This window comes from Cheilinus undulatus, linkage group 22, assembly GCF_018320785.1.
Source record: "Cheilinus undulatus linkage group 22, ASM1832078v1, whole genome shotgun sequence".
In the NCBI taxonomy this organism is placed as follows: domain Eukaryota; kingdom Metazoa; phylum Chordata; class Actinopteri; order Labriformes; family Labridae; genus Cheilinus; species Cheilinus undulatus.
In genome coordinates, this window is record NC_054886.1 from 1,322,071 (window position 1) to 1,343,312 (window position 21,242).

The 21,242-nt window shown below is 39.0% G+C and overlaps 1 protein-coding gene and 1 pseudogene across 5 annotated transcripts in view; both read right to left on the minus strand.

Moving 5' to 3' along the window:
• Positions 1-2,133: 2,133 nt before the first annotated feature.
• Positions 2,134-21,242, minus strand: part of LOC121504999 (poly(A) polymerase type 3-like) — a 46,162-nt gene continuing 27,053 nt past the window's right edge. Inside the window, exons 1-6 of one of the 5 annotated variants that reach the window (XR_005991502.1) lie at positions 5,740-6,190; positions 5,534-5,621; positions 4,222-4,610; positions 4,010-4,082; positions 3,027-3,224; positions 2,134-2,804 (exon numbers count right to left, since the gene is read on the minus strand). Coding sequence is in view for 1 of the 5 variants with exons in the window: in XM_041780113.1 (XP_041636047.1) it covers positions 3,217-3,224; positions 4,010-4,082 (81 nt within the window). In the remaining 4 variants the exon portion in view is untranslated. Of the gene's footprint in view, positions 3,225-3,430; positions 3,478-4,009; positions 4,083-4,221; positions 4,611-5,533; positions 5,622-5,739; positions 6,191-21,242 lie in introns of those variants that run through there. The other 4 variants (XR_005991501.1, XR_005991500.1, XR_005991503.1 and 1 more) reach the window with 4 other exon arrangements.
• LOC121505000 overlaps positions 12,039-21,242 on the minus strand; it is a 32,949-nt pseudogene continuing 23,745 nt past the window's right edge.

Genomic DNA, 21,242 nt, shown 5'->3' on the forward strand with positions numbered 1-21,242 from the left:
AAATGTAAACCCCGCCCCTCAGGTAATCAGTTCATTCATAACGGCTGTGGGAATGAGGGCATCACTGAAGAGGTGCACTTGTTTTGTCAACCTCGGTAGCTGCAACAATGAAGGGCCTGGGCGATATGTAATGACATACAGAGCTGTGAAAAGCATTTCGCCCTTCCTGTTTTTTTTTTTTTTTTTTTTTTTTTTTTATATTTCTCACACTGAAATGTTTCAGAACATAAGAACCTACCTGGTCCTCTGTGGGAAAGTTAATGCCCCCTTAACCTAATAACTGGTTGTTCCACCCTTCAACAGCTGGATGCATTCATGACAACTGTCAATGAGTCTATCACATCGCTCTGGGGGAAATTTTTGCCCACTCTTCTTTTGATTAAGCCACATTGGAGGGTTTTGCGCATGAATGGCCTGTTTAAGGCCATGCCACAGCAATAAGGATAAAGTCCAAACTTTCTCCAGGCCATCCCAAAACCTTCTTTTTGTTGTTTTTTGTTTTAGTCCATTCAGAGGCAGACTTGCTGGTGTGTTTCTGGTCATTGTCCTGCTGTATAACCAAAGTGTGTTTGAGCTTTAGGTCATTAACTGATGGCTGTACATTCTCCATCAAGATTTTCAAGTAGACAGCAGATATCACGACTCCATCAATCACAGCAAGTGGTCAAGGTTTCTCTGGTCACACCGTAAGGCGTATTTACTTGTCAGAAAACGCTGGATATGGTCCCAGGGTACATATGCACTTTAGCATCGCTTCAAGCACAAACATTACAAGAAATGTATTCATGAAAACCAAACGTTGGCATTGTGTGAATAATTAATGTCAATGGACACACTTCAACAACAAAACACACCTGTCAGCCACATGTTCAGATACTTTTGCTCACATGAGAAGTTATGCATCAGATCCAGATGTAAATACCTGGAGATAAAAGCTCAAATGTTGATCTCTTGTCTCATATTCATCTTTTTGTGTCAAACCCAAATGTTTTCAGTCTACAGCAAAAATAAAGGAATTGTGCCAACCGTTCCAGTACTTTTGAAGGGGACTGAATATAAGGTATTTAATATTAGATACCCTACAGCCATTTTAAAAAACAATTGAGATTGATAAAAAATAGTCTGGATTGGTTAAATGTTTGATTCATTTTGCAATAATCCACCCGTCACCCATTGTTAGCATGATGAAAACTATGGTTTTGTTTCTACCTCAAGCGTTTTCCTGCCTGAGAATCAAATCTAAAGGTCATTTTATTGCACATTTTTCTCCAATCAGGGCACACCATATTAGCACCAAACTCAGGGATAGAGAACATAACAGCCCTGGAAATATTCAGCCAAAATAGCTCAACTGCCCCCTTGTGGCTGGCTATGGTATTAGGCACAGATCTTAATTTTAGCATCTAAAAATTAACACATTTAATCCATTTGAAATAAAATAAAATATTTTAAAAATATGTTAAGAATAAAATGTTTTTAATCTAATTTTATTTGAAAGTCCAGCCCCCAAAGCAATCAAAGGAAAAACCTGGCCCTTGTACAAATGTAGTTGATGATCCCTGCTATATAACATGCATTTAACCTGCTAAAGAGGAGACTGAAGGGAGAAATTCCCCCAAAAACGTGTGATGTCATTGTGTCACAGGCTTGATGCAGTTATTGCAAGAAAAGGATCTGCAACTAAATATTGAGTCTTATTCTCTTTAATCTGTTTAAAGTCTACCTGTTCCAATACACTTACCTAGACATTTGGTGTTCCATTACAAATAATGATATATTCTAATTTGTGCATCAGATCCAGATGTAAATACCTGGAAATAAAAGCTCAAATGTTGACCTCTAGTCTCATATTTATCATTTTGTGTCAAACCCAAATGTTTTCAGTCCACTAAAAACTAAAGGAATTGGCCTCACTGTTGTATAAAGTGTATAAAAGCAGGTCTGTATCTAAACAGGAGGCTGTGACCCTCTGTTTCAAACAATGCAAATGACACATGGACAGTTTTGAATGAAAAAGTTAAAATTTTAAAATGCAATATAAAAAGTGCAATTAATCGTGATTAATTTCATAGATCGTGAGATTAACTGCAATAAAAATAAAGAGGCACAATCATCAGACTGGCTATGAATGTCTTTAATGTTTCCCAGATCAGAATCACAGCATACAGTGTATAATAACTTCTAAAGTAAACAGAAATATCACCTCATTTATTTGTATAGTTTGACTATACTTTTTTTAATAATCCTTTTTAAAACTTCATTACCTAACATTTTTCTTCATCTCAAGTCTTGGGTTTCTGAGTTCAGCAAAGAATGTAAAAACAGGTGCAACTTTTCAATGGAGCCTAAATGTTATTGTAACAAAGTCGTTCTGTCCATTTAACCAGTGTTAAAGCATCCTAGTCAACTCCTAACTACAGTGACATGGAATATGGTGGCATTTTCTGTCCATGCAGTGGCAAAAGGCTTAGAGAAATCACTCCAAAAACTGCCATGTCAGCAGCTGCAAATTCTAAGGTGACAGAAGTAATGCACAAGCACAGATAAGTCATTTCACAAAATGTTTGTGATATGTCATGAAAGCACATTCATGTCACACACAAAAATAAATATAATGGGGAGAAAGCTTACCACTTCTTTTCGTTTGAAGCTGTGGTGTAGAACAATGTCTGGGAGGAAGGCTGAGGATGGTGTCCTCATCCTCACAGGTGGCCTTGCTGGGCAGGGGCAGGAGATGCAGCACCATCCTCATCAGTTGCCTGGACGCTGCCACTGCAGCTTGCTGGCTCCTCTCAACTCAGGAGCTGAAATAAATAAATATAGACTGACTAGGATAAGGCACACTGTACCACAAGCAACATATTTTTGCACTGCATTGGTCTCAGATACTGTACAGATGTTGCATGGTGACGTTACTGCACAATTAGTGACCCATGTTACCAACGGTTCGCTATGAATATGTACAAATTTCCTTTAATAACCTTAACAAATAACATGCGTAATAAACATGTATTCATAACACCTACCGTTCTGTTTGGCACAGGGAGAGAAGAGTCGCTGACTCCTCAGAGCTGAGTGCTGTTCATCCTCACCTCCATCTCCTTGCGTTTCTTTCCCAAACTCCTTTTGAATGTGAGCCCTCTGCTCCACCAGCCTCTTCTCTTGCTCGTTCTGTTGATTTCATTCCCTTTCCGCTGCTTTCATTTTTTTCTTCTCTCAGCAATCTATGACAAAACAGAGATAATAAATAAAAATTAAAGGTTACTTCAAATTAGAACAAATTAAATATTTACAGCATGAAGTATGTAAGTGAGTAAAGTCAGCAGTGTGGGATGTGCATGAGTGAAGATAATGTGTGTAAATGTTGTAAAATGCAAACTTAACTAAAGCTCAACCTAATCTAACATAAGTAAACCAAAGTGTGTAATACCTGTGGAGGCCAGGTCAGAGAGAGTGAATGTGTGACTGCAGGAGCTTAAATAACCTCAACACACTGGGCCCAGGTGTGTGACATTACTCTAATCAAGGAGCTGCACTCACAGACACAGGCTGGAGACACTCAGGCTGACAATACCAAACACCACATGATGTCATGGACATCACACACACCCCCCTGAAGACAGGGGCCCCAAAGGGATCACAGATACCAAAATTTCAAAATACACCTACACAAAAATACACTTAGCAAACTACAAAGACTAAAAATAACTTGGGTATCCAAACAGGGTACCATCAAAGACAACACCCTAAGCCACTCTACGGGGTGCATGAGAGAGAATCAGCAACAGTGTTATGCTTGTGTTGTACGTCTTACATGTAAGCTAGAGAAAGCTGGCACTACTGTTTGACTTCCACCTGTCAGTAATTTTTTTTTTCCCTTTGCTAACCACATGTACTGGGATACTCAACAGCCACCTTACTGTCCAAACCCCTCTGTCAGTCAGCACACACATTTGAAAGAACTAAATTCACAGCTGAAAATGCAGATAAAATCCTGCTGAGGACATACCTTTGGATTTCACACTGGGAGGCTGGTACCATGGTCCACCATTCTCCTCAACATTACTGTGATCAGCCACTCCCTGAGAGAAAATGACACATTTCTGATCATCTGATTCTCTACTGCATTTCTCAGCAAATATTTACAAGGTTTTATCTTTCACACTTAATGTCAAGAAAGCTCTGACTCTTAAAATCGACACTAAGAAGGGGACAACTCACCACGTGTTGAAAACTTTGAAGAATTTGTGCACCAGAATGGATGCTGATACGCTGGGGTACAATTGACAGATTCTTGCCACCATGATGCCTTCGGCCGCCACCCGACACACAAGGCACCCGACCTCTACGGCCCCTCCTACGGGTGGTGAGTCCATTGGAGGGGGGGCTCATGTTGCTTCTTCGGGCTGTGCCCGGCCGGGCCCCATGGGTGCAGGCCCAGCCACCAGGCACTCGCCATCAAGCCCCACTCCCAGGCCTGGCTCCAGGAGGGGGCCCCAGTGACCCACGTCCGGGCGAGGGAGATCGATGACTATCCTGATTCTGACTATCCACCATGATGGCCCAGGAAACTCCGAGGAAGCCCAGCTTGTTGGAATAAATCATACGGCCTAAAGAGATGCAGGAAAAGCAGGAAAAGGTCTGAGATGTGCAGCTCACTATGTTCTCTAAATAAAGAAAAGACTTGTTCTGATGTTTATTTAATCGCTGCAACTGCTTCCTGTGACTTTTGATATTTTTACGTCATAAGGAAAGCTGTTGTAACTCATAGCAGTTAATAACAAGAGTCCATCGGTTTGTTTGAAGACGGCCTATTTAGAATAAACACTTTCATACAGGGTAGCCACCGATGAATCTACTCTTACATTTTTTAAATTGACACCACATGGACAAATCTGCTGTGCTGATAAAACACTACACATAAAGTTGATCTCTACATTGATTATTTCACTAAAAGGCTCTGGCTGTTATGCAGATGTCACAAAAATGACTGAAATATTCAAAGACAGGGAATTACAGAGTAAAAGTGGCAATTACTGTTTCCTAACTTTGCAGTCTTCCTACACTGAAAATACCAGGTTGTTTGAATAAGAAAAATGTAGAATATTTGCATTGGTTGGTGATGTTTAACCACATTTGTTAGCTTTTAGAGCATCATATAATCCTTTTACTTTATATTTTAAATGTGGAGACGTGATATCTGCAGTTGTAGAGTGACACGATACCAGAAAACCCAACTATAACTTTCACATAACAGGGTTTATGAAAGTCAGTTATCAGTGAATAAAAATCACAGAGAAAGTCTATTTTTAAAACGTGGTATGAAAGAGGATCAAGGAATTCTACTTTTTTTTGACCTCATTGTGTGTGTATGCAGATGCTGTTACTGGCTTGTGCTTCTGTTGACAATGAAAGCCAACAAATCTAAATGTTTTTATGTTGATGATGAATCACTGTTCACAGGACTAACTTCAGAATAAGCATCAACATGTTCACACTAGAAAGATGAACTAGATGTAGCGCTGTAACTCACATTTGGCCCACATCTTGACAGCTCAAAGTCAGCCAACAGGTAAAAACACTCGGCACACTTCGGAGGATCTCCTCTGTGACCAGATAGCCTAAAACACACAAATAAGACAGAGGTTAATACAGAAAGCCACAGTAACAGGGTGGACTAGATACTCACTAAATGCTTCTACACTGCATTTGGTAACCAGGGCTTCACTGGATACTTACCATTAAGACTCCTCACACACTGCTTATCCATGGCCTTCACAAACTTGTCATCAAGGAGGTTTCTGTTCTCTGGGACGCTCCTCTGATGCACACAGGCGTACAATAGGTCCATCTAAATATAACACAAGCACAAACCAGTCACTACAACACATGCAAACAAAGACCTGAACTCATATACAGGTGAATACACATTTTTCCTTATGCTCCAGATAATTGACCTCCATTCCATCATAGGTGAGTCTGATCACTGGCATGAAGGCATCTTCAATTGCCTACAGAAACAGCATTTGTGTTAATAACTTGTACAAGGAAGGAAAGTTGCTTTGACTTGCATGGACTGAATTGTGTGTATGGCTTACCAGAAGGTCTTTGACCTCTTTCTGGGCTTTAAGTTTATCATAGGAGGAGGTGAAAAACTCCTTCCTTTCCAGGAAGCCAGGACCAACGCAGAGGGCGTCAATATCGGCACCTGTTCGAGAAGCAAAAACTCAAATGAATACAAAGTCTTTGGAATACTCCTTTTACTATCAGGCTCATTCTCTATTTTGCTGCACTTATTTTGGGGTTTTTACGCTTTGATTTGAGAAATAGCACAGCAGATAGAGTCACAAACTGAGGAGAAGCATGGATGGATTTGACTCTCAGACAGCAGCCTCTGTTTACAGGGTGTGCAGACATAAGTAGGGATGGGAGATATTATCAGCATGATATCAATCTCAGATTATGGCTGAAAAAGTCAGTTATTGAATCTGCAGATATTTTCTGCCCATACTTACAGCTGGTATTTTAGATATGAAAATCTGCCTGTATCAGTTCTGAATATTGGCTGTATGAACAAATACAATGATGGACCAACAGACTGACTTCAGCTGAAGTCTCTTTCTTCATGGGATGAAGGACAAAGACAGTCATGTTATTTCCCTGCCTAGAATCTTTTTTTGCATTCTTTTTTTTTTACATAAATCTGAAGTTTGCTTGGATGCCATAGCCATTGAGGCTTTAAATGTGGTTAAATAAGAAAAAGCTTCATATTTTATCATCTTAAGAATATTTAGCCTACTGGTGTGAAATAAGATATAATAGATGGACCTCACTGGGTGGGAGAGAAATGACTATTAGAGACAATGTAGATGCCAACATCTCAGCTCATCTCTACCAAATGCCTGAGGTCACAAGTTAGTGACAGCGGACTGTTACTGTAATAGGTATAGTTGGAATGGTTCTGATAATTATGGATGGGAATTAAACTGAAATGAAACCACAATCAACTTAATCAGTTCCTCTTATCAATGCCCAGGTACATCCTGCTGGGACAAAAATGATGGATTTCAGCTGAAAGTGCAGCTTTCAGACTGTGTACTGACAGCTCATTTCTAAGTACTGTTGATGATCAGACAGTTGTGCTGCTGACACAGACAACATACATGTTGGCCTTATTTCTGAAGAATTTGACAAACCAGGGTTTACAAGGGCAGTGGACTTAATAAAAAAACAAATAATTCTCATTACATTCTTTCTATCATTTTAATTTGATGGTTTATTATATTTACACACAAAATCTGACCACCTATACTGACTACTCTAGCTTGTTTCTGTGTCCTGCTTGTTTGAAATGTTGTTTCATTTGGTTAATCTTGAATAAATACATGTAACACCAAGCAAGTACGTATAAAAAACCTAGAATGAAAAAAAGACAAACTCCAATAAATGTAAAGTAATTGTCAGCAGTCAATCTTAATATCTTCTTGTTTAAAATTAAATAAGAAAACACAAATACGAGCTGCGAAGGCCTTCTAAAGTCTGTAACGGGTGTTCTTATTGTTTGGAATCCCCAACCCGTTACAGACTTTATCCCAGACTTCCTGGTCTGGGGCCCTCTGCTGCTCCTCCACCTTCTGGATGATCTCCTCTGCCCTGACGCTCTTTGTTTTTCTTAGGGAAGAACAGCAGATGTCAATAGAAAGAACACATATGTATAATCATTCTCAAATAGTGTTTAAGATTTGAGCTGTTATGATAAAATTACTCACGTCAAACAACTTAAATGTTAGAATTCTGTTAAAATTTAAAGAAAAAGGAAGGCCATATTAGGAACAGAACATAAGGATTATAACTGTACATCTTTATTTTCTCAGAAAAAGTCTAAACTTTGAGAAGTAAAGGGACATACAGCAAGGTAATCCGCTTTCTGCTATTTTGTATGGCGTCATGTGATTATGAAACAGCCTGCTATTGGCTGACAGACACTCACAGCGACAAACAAAATGGTGGTTAGCATTCGAGCTAGCAGTAATAAACGATTGTTGTTGGAACAACCCCATCCTTTTCCCCTCTCTCCTCTCAGTACCAAACTGCTCACTTCCTGTGCATTTTTTGGGAATCTTGTAGTGGGCGGAGTTAGCTTTGAGCAGGGGGTTCACTTTAACCCGATTATTACTCGACTAACTTATGCCCAAATATCATGGCATGCGAATAGACTGGTGCAGGAATGAGTCCTAAAACACAGAAGTTAGTTAGCATTTCAGCACTTCCGGTCCCTCGTCTGAAAGTCTATGGGAATTTTGAATGAGTTTTCGGTTAAATGCCTGAAATAAGGTCTGTGGTGAACACAAGTTCAAGAGAGTTTAACGTTTTATCCTACGACATTAAATACATCTGAAATGTGCCCCACCTTTCAATCGTGTATCTTTTCACGTCTTAATAAAGGTGGTTGCTAAAAGATAGCTAACAAGGACTACACATGCCATCATCTGAAGCGCGGCAACTCAGCCTGCTGTTTATTCTTTTTTTCACATATGAAGAATTTTTGTCACATTATAGAATACCTGTAACACCTGGGGATTTTGCAAAAGTGTTTGATGCCATAACCCTCTGGAGTATGTATGCTTTTTAAATTTCAACCTTGATCTGGTGGTCAACACCCGCCCCTATCATCACCAGTAAACACTCCAGTAGGTAAAATCTGTTTTTCCAGTCATTCTATTAGCAACAACAGATCTAAAAGCACACTGTTTCAAAAGGATATAACATCTTTACCTTGTGTCATTTCTTCCTGGAACATGTTTGTGGATAATGTGGAATAGAGGAAGGTTTGGCTCCTACCCAATAAGTATTTGATCACCAATAAAGTCAAGAAAGGCTCCTTCAAACTGATCAAGAGGTTTTACCCATCAAAACTTTACATTAAAAATAAGTTTAAAATTGATATTGATTCCAACTGTAGCTACTGCAACCTTTGTCCAGAAAATGTTGTACATTTATTTTGGTATTGCTCTCGTGTAAAGAAATTCTGGCTAAAACTCTGTGATTTCATTCACAAAAAAACAAAACCATTTTGTATTACTATGGAAGAATGTATTGCTTGGACTCTTGGGAAATGGCAAAAATGAACACAACTGTATATTCTTGAGAAAACTTATTATAATTTCATATGCTTAGATGTAAATTTTCAGGCAAAAGACCACATTTTAATACCTTTCTAAATGAGTTCAAGCAATATTTAATTCCACCAAATATTCTGAAAAACAAAAAGCAATTAAAACAGTTTCCACTTGTAATATGTTTGATATCACTACATAGACATTCATGCCCCCCTAGCCTGTTGTTCAATTGTATCCGCCTGTGATGACGTCAAATTCAGTCGACCATGTTGTAGTTCAATGTTGTAGCATGTTGTAGCATGACGTTAGCTTTTTACTTTCCACAGTTAGATTAACGAACCAGATATGATGCTCATATTATCAGTTTGTGAAGATTATCTTTATGAACAAAACGTGTACGTTTTATAAACTTTTATTGAACACAGAGCTTATTTTCAGCAATAATCAAAAAACCCACTGAAAAATTCCCATAGGCTTGACGCCGAGGGAACCCATGCTATGCGAACTTCCAGATTGCCTACAAAATCACGTCACGACTGCACCACTGCTGTTACACTGTTACTCCTATTGCTTGCGTTGTGATTGCAATTGCGCCTTTGTCAAAAAGTGCTATTACTACTTTTTAGAATTCCTGGAAGTAATGCTAATTTAGGCCTACCCCTCCCCCACCACAACTGTACTTTCTCGCTTTGCATTTAGTCTCTGTAAACAATACAAACCGAAAATGAAAACATAAATGAAAATTACAATGGAAACCAACATGCCATAAATGAAAATACCATTTAGTTCTTAGCTTAACAGCCAACTCTTTTCTGTTTCTGCTTTTCCTCCGAGTGCCTACCTGCCTCTCTCCCGAGACTGTTTTAATTTTACCGTGTCTGTGTCACGTGAATTTGGAGACCAATCAGACATGCCTTACCTGCTCGTCCGTGTCACATGACTTGGCTTAGAGAAAGTGAATACTTGTTGATATATTTGAGAATGGCAATTTTCTCTCTTATAACAGGATGAGGGAGAAATTTAACTTAGAAGGAAAAAACACTTATTTCTTCAAAAGTAGAAATATAATTGAATCTCTTCTAAATTCCAGTAACTTCTTGTAAAGCACCAAAGTGGTATTAAATATGTCCATGTTTAAATAAGGGGATCTGGTAGAGAGATCTAGGATGAAACATAGGAGAGGATTCTCTCCAACAGTGGAAAATTTATTAGGGAAGCCAGGGGCAAATATATTCAATTTAAGATATGTAACTGACTCACACAAAATATTTGGTCACATTTTGTTTGTTTTTTGAATTGTGGAAATTATTTTCTGTGTAAAAGAACACAGTAATTTGAGTCTTTATGGATGGTAATGTGCTTTATAACTGACCTGATAACTAAAAAATGGGCAATTAAATATGTGTCATGTAGTCTGTTAGTCAAATTGCGGTGATGAAAACAGATTAAAAGACAATTCTGAGATTACAGATGCTTAGCCTTTAATTGAATAATTTATATAAAAATGGGGTTGTGCATATACAGTATATTTAACCATCCCCACATGCTTTATAAAAACCTTATACTTACACTTTTGGATTAGAGGGTGGTGAATGCTGTGGGTGATAAAACCAAACATGCATAGCATACTTTACCAGACAAGGAAAGTAACAAAATACTTATTACTAATACTTTCTTACTTACAAAATACTTCTTATGTTCCTGCAACTAAGTAGCTTTTGTGTACTTGTACTAAGTTACAATATTATTTAGCAGATGAGTTATCCAAAGCGATGGACATCTGAAAGGTACACAGGTGTTCCAGGAGTCAAGGACCTTACCCAACAGCCCAAACTGGATATTGATTCTGTACTGACTGGGAGTTGAACCATCAACCTCCCTGACAAAAGTCAGTGGTGTAGATTATTTATTATATTTATTTATTTTTATTTATTTGTTTTTTTTAATATCTAAATGGCATCTGTTGAGTCAAAATCATTAGTCAAAAGAGAATGTCCAAGCTGGACAGGTGTTTGGCATGTTATAGTTGTAGATGCATGACCAAATGACTGAGGAAAACATACAGTGAGAGAATTAATCCACATTGTATTAAAAAAGGTGCTTTTTCATTCCTCCTCTTATACTAGTAAATGTGTGCCTTTAATTAAACTTACTAGTTTGGAGATTCATATTCTCTTCTGTGTGTTTGCCCTGCGCGTAAAGATACCATTATTTTTTACAACTCAAACTTTCTGGTTTAAGGTGACAACTGATTACTCAGTACTCAAAGTAGATTTGAAATTATTTAGTTTAACTTCAGTAGGTTTATAGACCATTGGATTTACTAAGTAAATTTTTTTCTAAGTAACTGTGCTGGTACTTTTTGTCATCTTTTTCTTGAGGGTGCCATTATACGCATTCACAGCCGTTTCCCCACTCTAGGGGGGTTGTGTGAGAGGAAAAGACCTGACTGAGCAAGAAGACAAAGGTAGACGTTTTTTTCATTTTACTGTAAGGATAAAGAGAAAAAACAGTTTTCATTTAATAAGTGCATTTTCTTTGCCCTTTTTCTGACTGAATAAATTAAAGACCTATTGAGTAACAGAGGCAATGTCACAGTTTGCACAAGACAGTTGCATGACCTGGTTGTGCAATTTTAAAATCTCGTGTTACCATGTGGCCATTTGTGGCTTCATTTTTCTGTCCAGAGAGCCTGAGATGATTTATTAGTATCCATTATTCACAAATAACCTAAAATATTGTCAGTTTGAGGTTTTCTTGCTTGTTGGTGTGGAGGTTGTAGTACAAGATCAGAGAATTGAGTAGTGATTCATGGTCTGGAAATCTGAACTGATCACAGAATCCTGGAAATATATTCCATGATGAGTAATTTACTTAAATAAAACTATTAACACAGAGAAAAGGAAGCTGAAGCTAATGTGCTGATTATGATCTTTATTGGTAAATAGACTTTCGCTTGTATAGCACTTTTCTAGTCATCAGACTGCTTTAGTAAATCATTTCCCAGGAAAATATATATGCTATGCTGACAACACTTCATTCAACATTACCCAACATAAACTCATCAAATTTCAAATGCCAAAAAACGCAATATTAACCAACAAATAAAAAACAACAATAAAGTGTAAATTCTGAGATAAAGAGTAATGACGATAGCTCTGATTTGATCCAGATTTGATTTACTTCAATTTCTGTCATGAATAAATGTTAACATCACCAAATGTAAAAGACAGAGATTTTCACAGAATAATACATGAAGAGATAAACATAACAATCTGTAGTTGTTGTACACATGCAGACTTTTAAGATGATTTTTAAAGGGTAAATAATAGGTTTTCATGAGAAAGATCACACAAGAAAGGAAAACCTGATCACAGATGAGAGACAAACAAACATTGTGTTGTATACAAGTATTGTACATGTGTTATATACTTAAGGACCATAACAAAAAGCAACTTGAAGTATTTTAATATGTTAAATCAGATTGAAAGACATTGCCTTGCCCTATAATGACAGTTATACACATATTGAAAGGAACAGAACAGCAAATGTGAAAATGTGCTTTTGGTTTCTGCAGAAAAATCCATTAAAGAAAAAAAGACATAATCATAGGTAAAGTTCTTTTGGATTATTTTATCACATTTTATTAGCTGAGTCCTTTTAGCTGACTTATTGCAGTGACCAGGTCACACAGACTTCAGGTTGTCTTAAATCAGTATGGAGCCCTTTACCATGATTGTACTGCATCTTAGCATGTACATGGACACCTATAAACTCCCGATCAACCAAAAAATGAGTCAAAAAGTCAGTCTCTACTACTGTTGTACTACTGACATTTTTCGCTTTCTCTTTTCCTAAACACCACGTCCGTGTTTGTTGCCACCTTCACATAGAAGTCCATCTTTGCATGCTGAATGTAAGACAGCAAGGATGTTAATACTGTCTTATTTCACAGTAAATGACTTTTTCAGTCTCTCTTTTGCAAGTTCTGGTGTGATGTCTTTCCAAGTGTCTGGGATCTTTGCACGCTTTGCATTATATGCTTCAGCAAACTCTCTGTTGAACCTGTTCAGTACATATTTCCAGTAGTCTGAAGCCTGAAGGCTGTTATCTGGAGCAATCCGCCAGTCAGGGAAGATCTTGGTGTACTCTTACTAAGGGTGACGTTCAGCATATGTGGCTTCACAGCAACATGAGTGGTCACTGCTCACCAATGAAGAGCATATATCCGTGACAAGTCTTTGTGGCCAGTGTTTTCTGAATCTGCACAGATCCTGTGGTCGGCGCATTGAAGTTTGGTGCTCCTTATGCTCAGTTCCTCCTGCCTCACAGGGTGATGAGCAGAATGGACACTGTTTGCTACATCCAATGACTCTTTTGAAAAGCTCATTCTCAGGATTTACATGAAGAAGAGGGAGCTTGGTTTTAGGGCTGGGACGATTCACTTTTCTCCCGATTCGATTTTTTACTATTTTTTAGGTGCCGATTCGATTTAAATTGCGATTCTACGATATTGCCAATTTTTGCAATCTTTAGTTAGCTTTTTAAACACCAATGAAAGAGATGAATGATAATGATGCCTACAGACTATACCAGGAAAAATACACATCACATGTGTATAACGATACATCACAAAATATGTCTGACTAGAGAATACAAAATAGTTATAAAATGGTCAAGTGCAGGATTTCTGTTTATTCACAACAATTTAGTATCAATTTCACAGAATTTGACACAGACTGAGCTAAATACTGAATATGAAGTGCATAAAGTCTATACATATGTGTGTAGTATATATATGTATAACTTATTATATAATTTTAAGTTAATATCGAATTTAACAATGTAGAATTAAGCTATTTAAAAAATATATAGTCCTGCATCATCTCGCATTTTACCTATCTTTGTTCAATCTGAAGATGAGGATTTTCCCCATTTGTTGCACTGATTTAAAATTCTACCGTGATTTTTTTTTTTTTTTTAAGAAAAGGGGAATAAATTATTATCGAGCGAATGTACTCCAGTCCTTTATATTTCATATTTTATCAGTTTTTTATGTCATCACATAATGTGTTTGTGGAGGGAGATTATGGGAGACGAGCTGATCGTCACGTCCAGCTTTAAGACTGATGGACTGTGTTTTGCGGAGGGCATGACGTGACAGGCCAGTATTTCTTTCTTGTGTTACCGAAGCCGTCATTCTTAACGACACTACATGGGACAGGTCCTTACAAATAAAACGACTGTGATTATGGTTGCATGAGTAGAGACCAGCGGTAGCTTCAACGGGCTTGTTTGTTGACGTTAGCCGTTAGCTGTAGCGCTAACACGATGATGCCTAACTAGTAGATTCGTTGTGTTGTCTCAGTATTTTACTCTGGCGTGGCATATCTTGTGGCATAACTGTCTAACTCCTGTCTAAGTTTGTGCTGTCTTTAATGTTTTGGAAGCCAAAATAAGTCTACACATCCACTATGAATGCAGCAGAAGTCGCTCTGCTGGGTAGGTACAAGCAACCAGCTCACGCAGACCGGAAGTCTTGCGTGATCTCGTTGTCTCGTAGCAATGCCTGCCGCCAACTAGCGGCCAGGGGGTGAAATTACACCACAAACTACCACACCAACAAAGTGAATAATTAGCTAATTAATTAAATATAGATACTGCATTTTAAAATATCGATACAATATCGCGTCAGGAAGTATCGAGATATTTCAGTGTATCGATTTTTTGTCCCACCCCTACTTGGTTTTGATTTTGGTCTTTTTAATTGCTTTCCTAGAGCTTATTGCATGTCCTTCACACACACAGTGAGCCACTGAGCAAACTGTTCCTGGTTGACGTTGTTCAGGATCATGAAAGTACCGAGAGCATCCTCAGAAATGACCAGTTTATGACCAAGTTCCTGACGGATATCCTGAATCACTTCCTGCAGGTTGTCACTTTCTTTTGCCCGAGCTGTGCATATCGCATCATTTATGCCCTTGATACCTGACCTGAGATGCCGGTCCTCAAACTCTGACATTTTATCAGACTCATTTGTCAAGAATTTTAACATCTTGTCACTGATCCTTTTTTTAAACAAACTGCTCATATGAGCAGATGTTGCTGTGGTAGTCTTCAAAGTTGTCCTCTGAAAGCAGATCCAGTAAGACTGAGTACTGGAAGAACATTCGTGTGCTGAATTGGAAGTTACAAGGACTTTATAAGAGCTGGAAAATTTAACTTTGCACAGCTCCACTAAGACCTCGTTCTAATGGATCCCAGTCCAGTCCACATTTCTGACCAGTTTCTAGCAAATTCCTCTGAGAGAGAGGATTTTTTGGATTCGGAAATACAGCTGCTTCCTTTGATTGAGTCGCAAACAGCATTTCAAAGGATAACAAACACCTTTCATCCTCTGTGCGTAAAGGAGAGTGCCAAATACGCGGACAAGTGTGTGCAGGGGTTAATCTCACAGCTGATTTAACCTCTCTTTATATAAAATTATAATGCCAAACCATCATCCACTGAATTAACTTAGCTCTAACTCTATTTCATGTCACCAAGAAGTGAAATTGTGATCTTGATCACTGATGTTTGAACAAAACATTGTTTATTAAGCCTGTGGTGTTTTCATTTCCAGCTCTCATCACAGTAAAAAAAAATCTTTTAACTGCACATTTAATGCTGCTGTGGACACAGGCTGTCTATGATATGAGAGTGTGTTTGGTGCAGCAGGCTTCCAGAATTAAGCATAGAAATGGCATAATGGAGTGCCACGGGGATTCAGATAGTAGCTACACGGACACGCAGAGGAATGACCGTAGGGGATCATACAATTAGAAAGTCATTAACGGTGGACACTTCGTGTGATGACGTGTGCATGTGATGTATCCATGCCCAGGCCTGGATGTGTTGAGCAGTGTGAGTACAGGCCAAAGGGGGAACAGGGGAGGGGGTCAAATGGGCTTCGGCATGATTAGAATATGGCACGGTACGGATGGCCTAGTGTGAGTGCACCCTCAGTCAGCATTTCTCCAGTGTTATCAGGACCCAATGAACAGCTGATAAGGTCTACAACAGCTGGTTGCAGGCAGTGATCTGTGAATTCTTTAACATTCTTCTGTCACTGGTTCATAGAACTCATCCTTGAAGTTAGCACGGATCCTCTCTTTGTTTTGATTGAGACATCTGGAGGGATCATTCCTTTGAATGAAATCTTCATGCATTTTCTGAAACTCTCTGGCTGCATTTGCACAGATGTGCTGTTTCAGAGAAACCTCAAAGTCGATTGTTATCTTCACATCCTTGTGGCTTTTCAGTCCCTCATCGATCAGGTGAAGGATCTCCTGGATGAAAGTGTTGTAGTAATTGTTCTTTCTTTCCACTTTTTCCTTCACAAAGTGTGTGCAATCACCTATGATACCATCAGCTACTCTTTGTAGCACCATTCCATGACCTTCAATGCTGAAAAATTTGCTGACTGAGTGCATTATTTTATTTATTTGTCCATCAGCTGTGTATTTGAAAGGCATTTGTCCACAATCCTGCAGCCTTTTTTGACTTAACAATTCGTATGCAAGACTCCCCTTGTGTTTTAGATTGTCTCTTAGGTAGTAGGCTACATTTCCCATGACATCCATGGTCTTTTGTTTGTAAAGGACTTGTTCCCTCAACATTTTATTCCACATCTTGTCAAATTCTTTATCCAACTCTTCCTCTGTCATGTCCACTTTTTTCTTCCTGCATTCTTCAATCAATGCTCTCACTTTCTCTTCTAATTCTTTTGTGTGGTTCGCCTTGATTCTGTCAAGTTTTATCATTTCTTTTCTGGTTTCTGCTGCAACTGTGAGTTGGTTGTATACAGAGCTTTCTATTTCTCTACGAAGTCTCCTTGCACTATTTGCAAAGTCCTCTCTGTACGCTTCAACAAGACTGACATGACCCTCAGTTTGCTTGAAGTACTTCTTCAGATTTTTAAGAAGCTCTGTCTCCCATTCAGACAGCTTGAGGCATGCTTCACTTTTCAAAGTGGTTAGTAGTTGTTCCATGTCAGAAACCTCAGATTTTACCCTGCCAAAGTTAGAAATCTTAGTCTCTGCTGTTTTTGTCCATGAGTACATGTCTTTTCTGAACTCCCATTCCCATTTATTGAATTCTGTGCAGAGCCTCATGTATGCATCAGCCACCAGGCTGTTTCTGAAGCTGAAGATGAAGTTCTCATGTTTGACAGAGTTCCACAGGCTTGTTATCCACTCTGTAAACTCCAGGAGATTGTTGGAAGAAGACTCACAATTTCCCAGGACTTTAAGGATGTTTTTCTTGAGCTCATAAGTGACCTCACTGTACCCTGCATTAACTGGTGCCATTGGTGGGCTCCCATTCCAGAGTCCTGGGACGTAGCAGTTCCCAGTGTCTGGACTGTACTCCATCACATCAGTGAAGCTCTTGTACTCCTCCTTGTTCTCCATTCTGGCAGCTGCCTGGGTCATCTCATTTAACTGTTCCAGGAGCAGTTCTCTTTCTCGTAAGTTCTTCTCAGGGGCTGATACATCTGCCACGTTCTGGTGAACAAACTGACATCTGGGATTTTTTCCCACAGATTTCATTCTGAGAAAGGCGTGCACAACTGTCTGCAGGATGTCCTTCATTTCTGTGGAGTTCTCCATTGCAATGTTGATGATAGTGATGTCACTCAACCCCACAACAAGTGTTGCCAGCTCATTGTCATGCTCATAGCTGTTGTCTAGTTTTGAAAGCTCTGGTGACTTTAAGCCCTCAGTGTCAATGATCACCAAGAAGTCACAGTTGAGTTCTTGTTTGATGTCTTCATTGACTTTGATGAGCAACATGAAGGCACCTCTGGTGCATCGACCACTGCTGACTGCAAACTGTACTCCAAACATGGTGTTGAGGAGAGTAGACTTCCCTGTACTCTGAACTCCAAGAACTGTGACCACCAGTATCTTGCTCTGAGGAGACACCAAGTCATTGAGCTGAGTCAGAACATCAGTTACCCATCTGAGAGGAATGTTTGAAGCATCACCATCTACTAGCTCAAGAGGAAATCCATCAAGCAAAAACTCTGCACACAGTCTGGGCAGAAAACCTAACAGTTGACGTGACAGGTTTGTTTGTGGGAGAGAAACTGAGGCTTCATACATCTGACCCATTTCACGGAAGAAGTGTTCAATCCCAAGCGAGCTGTTGGAGAGTTGTTGGTCAATTTTTTTGATGTCATCTTTGTTTTCAGGACTTTTGTTTTTGTTTCTGTAAGCCTGTCTGAGGCCAGACAGTTTCTCTCGAGACAGATTATCAAGGTTCATCCTCATCCATTTCAGGAAATAACATCTCTCAATACCTGGTCTTGATATTAATGCGTTTATGAAACATGTCATGGCAATAGACATGTCAGAAGAGTTCTGTTGTGCTCGAAGTTCTTTTTGCTTCTTCTGAAGATCACTTTTGTACTTTTCTATGTTTTTTGACCCAACTTTTCGAAGCTGGAACATTTCCTTCTCATTGCTGGTCAGTTCCTTCCATATTCCTCCCTGCAATGGTAGCTGGTCTTCTTTGTATTTCTGGATATCTTGAATTTGTGCAGTGATGGCATCTGCATTTTTCTTTGCTGTCTGACACTCTTGACAGTCTTCATCAACCCAGATTCCCAGTTCATGGGCAATGTCAGCCATCTGTTCAATGCTCATCTTTTTCTCTGAGTTCTCCACCACACTGTTGACTGTTTTACGTAGATTTTTGATGAAGTCTGCATCATTCATTTGCTTAGTCTTCAAAAGGATGTTGTTTTTAGTCAGGTTCAGCTGGTTTGCCACCTTCTTCAGAGCTTCCTTATTGAATTGCTGGCTCTGATGGTTTCCCACCAGGAAGATCTGAGCCTTGTGGTTTTTGTTTGTGAGCAGGTTGCTCTCAGGGTCCAGATTGTCAAAGAACACAAAAACTGCTGCAGATGTCTGACACAGAAAAGAAAACTGTGTCTCAAATGAATCAATGTCTGCACGAAGGTTAGCTACAGCTACGGGCTCACTGAAAACATCCATCTTTTTGTTCCCACAAGGTAGATACCAGGTAACTTCAGTCAGTCCATTAGATATTCTTCTTGGACAGTCTCCATTTTCCATGTCACTGTGGATGAATGTATCATGGTACTGCTGAGAATTACTCAGAAGCTCATTGAGGATCTCTGACTTAGACAAGGAGCACTCACCCAGTCTCACAAAGGAAACCATTGGAAGTTTAGAGACAACAATCCTGTCTTCAATAAAGCCCTTGGATTCTGAAAGTGATGAAGGTCTGTACTTTTTCACTATGTCTCTCATGGCCCAAAGCATTAGTGTGCACTGCCCTGTGTCACAATTAGGAAGTAGCAGAGGCACAGAAAACTGACACATGGACATTTTGAGGGCCATTTCTTGTTGTACAAAACCATCAGAACACAGAAAGAGAGCTGTGATTATGTCAAGAGGGTTCAGCTTGTCACCTGACTGCAGATCACCAAAAAGATCATCAATATCTAAATCTGTTCCTTCTGATTCAGCATCACAGGCAGATTCACATTCAGATGTAAACTCTACATTCCTAGCTTTCACATTAACCATCATCAGTTTCTTTAGAAAATACCATGGAAGATCTGAATTACAGCTGGTGGGTTCATCAGTGATGGTCTTCTTATTGATCTGGAGTATTTCACTCAGGGATAGCTTCTCCTTGAAGTGATGCTCCAGTCCCAGATCCTCCAACAGGCTCTCCAGTTGTGTCTCTGTGGAAATTAACATGTTAGTTAATTGAAATCAATATGAACATATTAACAAATACATGAATCCATGTTTCATTAACTCATCCAAGCAAAAAGGCTTCACAATAAATCAAATTTAAATACCAATCATAATTTTGGCCTTCTTGTTATCAAAGAAACATGACTACAGGCATTTTTATTCTGTCAACTGCATGCTACACTTAGAAAAACCTCTGTAGTCATCCACTGAGATAATTCATCAAGTATGAATGCCCATGTTCTTTTTTATTAATAAATATACATGCATGGCTGATAGTGGAAAAAAAATCCTGAGCCTGAACTTTTTCCCGGGTGGGGGACGTATACATAGGAAGGACAATAGTGACAAAAGTACTGGATCTGACTGCAATATAGTAAAAGTTAATGGTCACAATGTTATGGGGGCATGTGAGGCTTCTTCTTGCTGTTGTACAATAACATTTGATTAGCAACCATTCACTAAAGCAGGGCCGTAGGTTTACTTTTTTTGATGGATTTCTTGGAGGCCAATTCAAAAGGACCAAGGGCCACAGTTGGCCCATGGGCCATAGTTTGGACACCCCTTATAAATTAACTGATACTCCAAGTAATAAAAAACCCATGTCTAACATTATTAGAAATTCATTAAATGCTGTTAGAGTTTGGTCCATATTGTACTATCACACTGGGGTCTGATGTTTATAAAGCTAATGTAAATGAATAAATCCTTCTTTTCTCTTTAACAGTATAATCATAACAACAGTAGTCTACTATTGGAGTTAAATGGCAAGTAAAACAAAAAAATCTATCAGCAAAACATGGTTGGTATGTTGAAGAGGAGAGGTGCTCTAATCCCAAGTTTTTAAGGCACGTAGGCTAGACGACGTTAAAAACGAGCTAGCTTATTTCTCCGTTAGCCTTGTCCTTTCCAATTATGCACGCATGGCCGCAGTGAATTGGCCGTCAGTGAGAGGACAGAGCACTCAGTGCGCGCTAACTTCTGATTAAAGGTTAATGTATAAAACGATGCATTTTCTCTTCACTAATATCATAGCTGTTGTGTGGTTAACAAGCCATCACGCATCTGAATGTAGCACACAGGTCCGATATGACACAGACAGACAGCAGTGTGACGTAGAGATGAGTCAAGTCAAACTTTAGTTCTATAGGACATTTCATACACAAGGCAACAAAAAAAGAAAGCAGAAAGTCAAATAAGTACAACACACCCATCACACATTTGCCACACTGATTAAAGTGTACAAAAACATACCTACAGTCCCCCCCCCACGCACACCCAAACACACACATACAACCACACTGTAAAACAGGCAATAAGATCTAGCCATAAGCTGATGCTGTTGGAGCCTTTC